Raw genomic sequence first — 1,662 nt, forward strand, 5'->3', positions numbered from 1 at the left:
GGGGGGGGGCACGGAATGCTGGCCATCTCTCAGCTTGACCACTCCAAAGGAGGAAATGGAGTGGGGTAGAGACTTTGGCTCCCAGGAGGCCCCGTCCACCAAAGAAGCTCTTCAGGTCCCAGGCCCCCAGGGGGCTGTGGGAGGAACAAGGGGGCACCTCCCTAGCTCCTGTGGCCTCTCAGCCCCTCCGGGCCTGCTCCTGAATCCAGGACCAGAAGCTGCTCAGAGACCAGGGAGGAGGCCACGGCAGTTCCTGGGCCTGGAGTCTTAATAGTTGGCAGACCACCTAATTAAGAGATAACGTCAGCAGAGGAACTGTCGGAGGCTCATGGCTCCCCCCTCACCCGGATCTGAGCGTTTGAGGAAGAAGGAAAAAGGCCGAGGCCTTGCCTTCCACAAAGCGCCAGTGACTGTGGGCAGCTTCCAAACCGTCGCCCGAAAGCCAAGCCAGAAGGCACGCGTGTCTGATTAATGCCCAATCACTGCTGGGGCACGTGAGGCTGGAGCCCGGAGACCACAAATGAGAGCGGGCTGCCTCACGCACAGGTGCAGGGGCCCACCCGGAGCAGGCCAGGAGAGATCTGGGCCACGCCAGGCCCCCAGGCCCCCACCCAGGCTCCCGCAGACTCCCTGTGCACCTCCATAAGGGTCCCCTAGCCCCCTCCCCAGTTCCTGCAGGAGTCCAGGCCTGGCAAGGCAGGGCCTCAGAGGCTCCTTGGGGGAGTGTCAGGGTTTTAGGGGGGGTCCTCTGCTTTTCCAACAGCTGACAACATACTTGTATTTTTGTCCGACTGCTTCCCTTCTCCTAGGAGGGTTAGGGAACAAAGAAAGCCGCCACCGGGCTGGGCTTCCGGGGGCCACCACTGACCCGGGGTGACGAGCCACAAAGCCCCCGGGGGCCAACGTGCTGGCCGTGGCAGGCCCCTTCGAAACCAGAGGCTCGGGCTGCCCCTGGCCCCGGAGACTTCCAGCACAGGCCCCATGGATCCCCAGGCACCGAGTGCTCGGCCTGCCCGCGGGGCTGCCAGCTGGACGGGAGGTCACCCGTGGCCCAGCTTCCCTTTAAACCAGGTCGCTTAAAGAGAAATCGAAAGCGGCAGCGGACAGGAGCCAGCTGTCCGGCTATCCAGCTGTCCGGCTGGGGGGAGGTCCTCACGCCCCCCCCCCCCCCCACCCCCCCCCACGCCCCGGCCCACCCGGCCCCGCCCCCCCCCCGCCCCCCCCCCGCCCCCCCCTTACTTTTTGGTGCAGTCCAGCAGGATGCCCGTGAAGCTCCGATCGCCGCAGCTCAGGGTGACCACGAGCGTGTCCACATTCACGATCTGCTCCACCCGCACCGGCAGCCGGCAGCCCACCCGCAGCTCCGGGGCGCCCGGCTCCATGCCGGGGTGCCCGGGGCGCCCGGGGCCTCTCGGGCCGGCTCGGCTCGGCTAGAGCGGGGGCCGGCGCGCTGACGCCATGGCTCCCCGTCGGCCGGCCGGACCGGCGAGGGCTGGGGGCGCTGACGTCACAATGCTCCGCTCCCGGGAACGTTCCGCGATCGAATTCTGCAACAATTGGCCCCGGGTCAGGCTCGGGGAGGGAGGAGGCGCACGAGCCGCGCCTCCCCTCCCCCCGCCCGTGACCCCCACCGGCGGGCCAACGGGGCGCCCGGGACTGGCG

The 1,662-nt window shown here is 68.1% G+C and overlaps 1 protein-coding gene across 1 annotated transcript; it reads left to right on the plus strand.

Annotated features, from left to right (window-relative positions):
- The first annotated feature begins 55 nt into the window (after positions 1-55).
- Positions 56-1,454, plus strand: LOC114049254 (basic proline-rich protein-like). Its single transcript, XM_027870488.1, has 4 exons — positions 56-264; positions 364-458; positions 547-686; positions 819-1,454. Exons 1-4 carry the CDS (start codon positions 56-58, stop codon positions 1,452-1,454), a joined length of 1,080 nt encoding a protein of 359 aa, XP_027726289.1.
- Positions 1,455-1,662: the final 208 nt, after the last annotated feature.

This window comes from Vombatus ursinus, unplaced genomic scaffold (genome assembly GCF_900497805.2).
Source record: "Vombatus ursinus unplaced genomic scaffold, bare-nosed wombat genome assembly UNPS02003061.1, whole genome shotgun sequence".
Lineage (NCBI taxonomy): Eukaryota > Metazoa > Chordata > Mammalia > Diprotodontia > Vombatidae > Vombatus > Vombatus ursinus.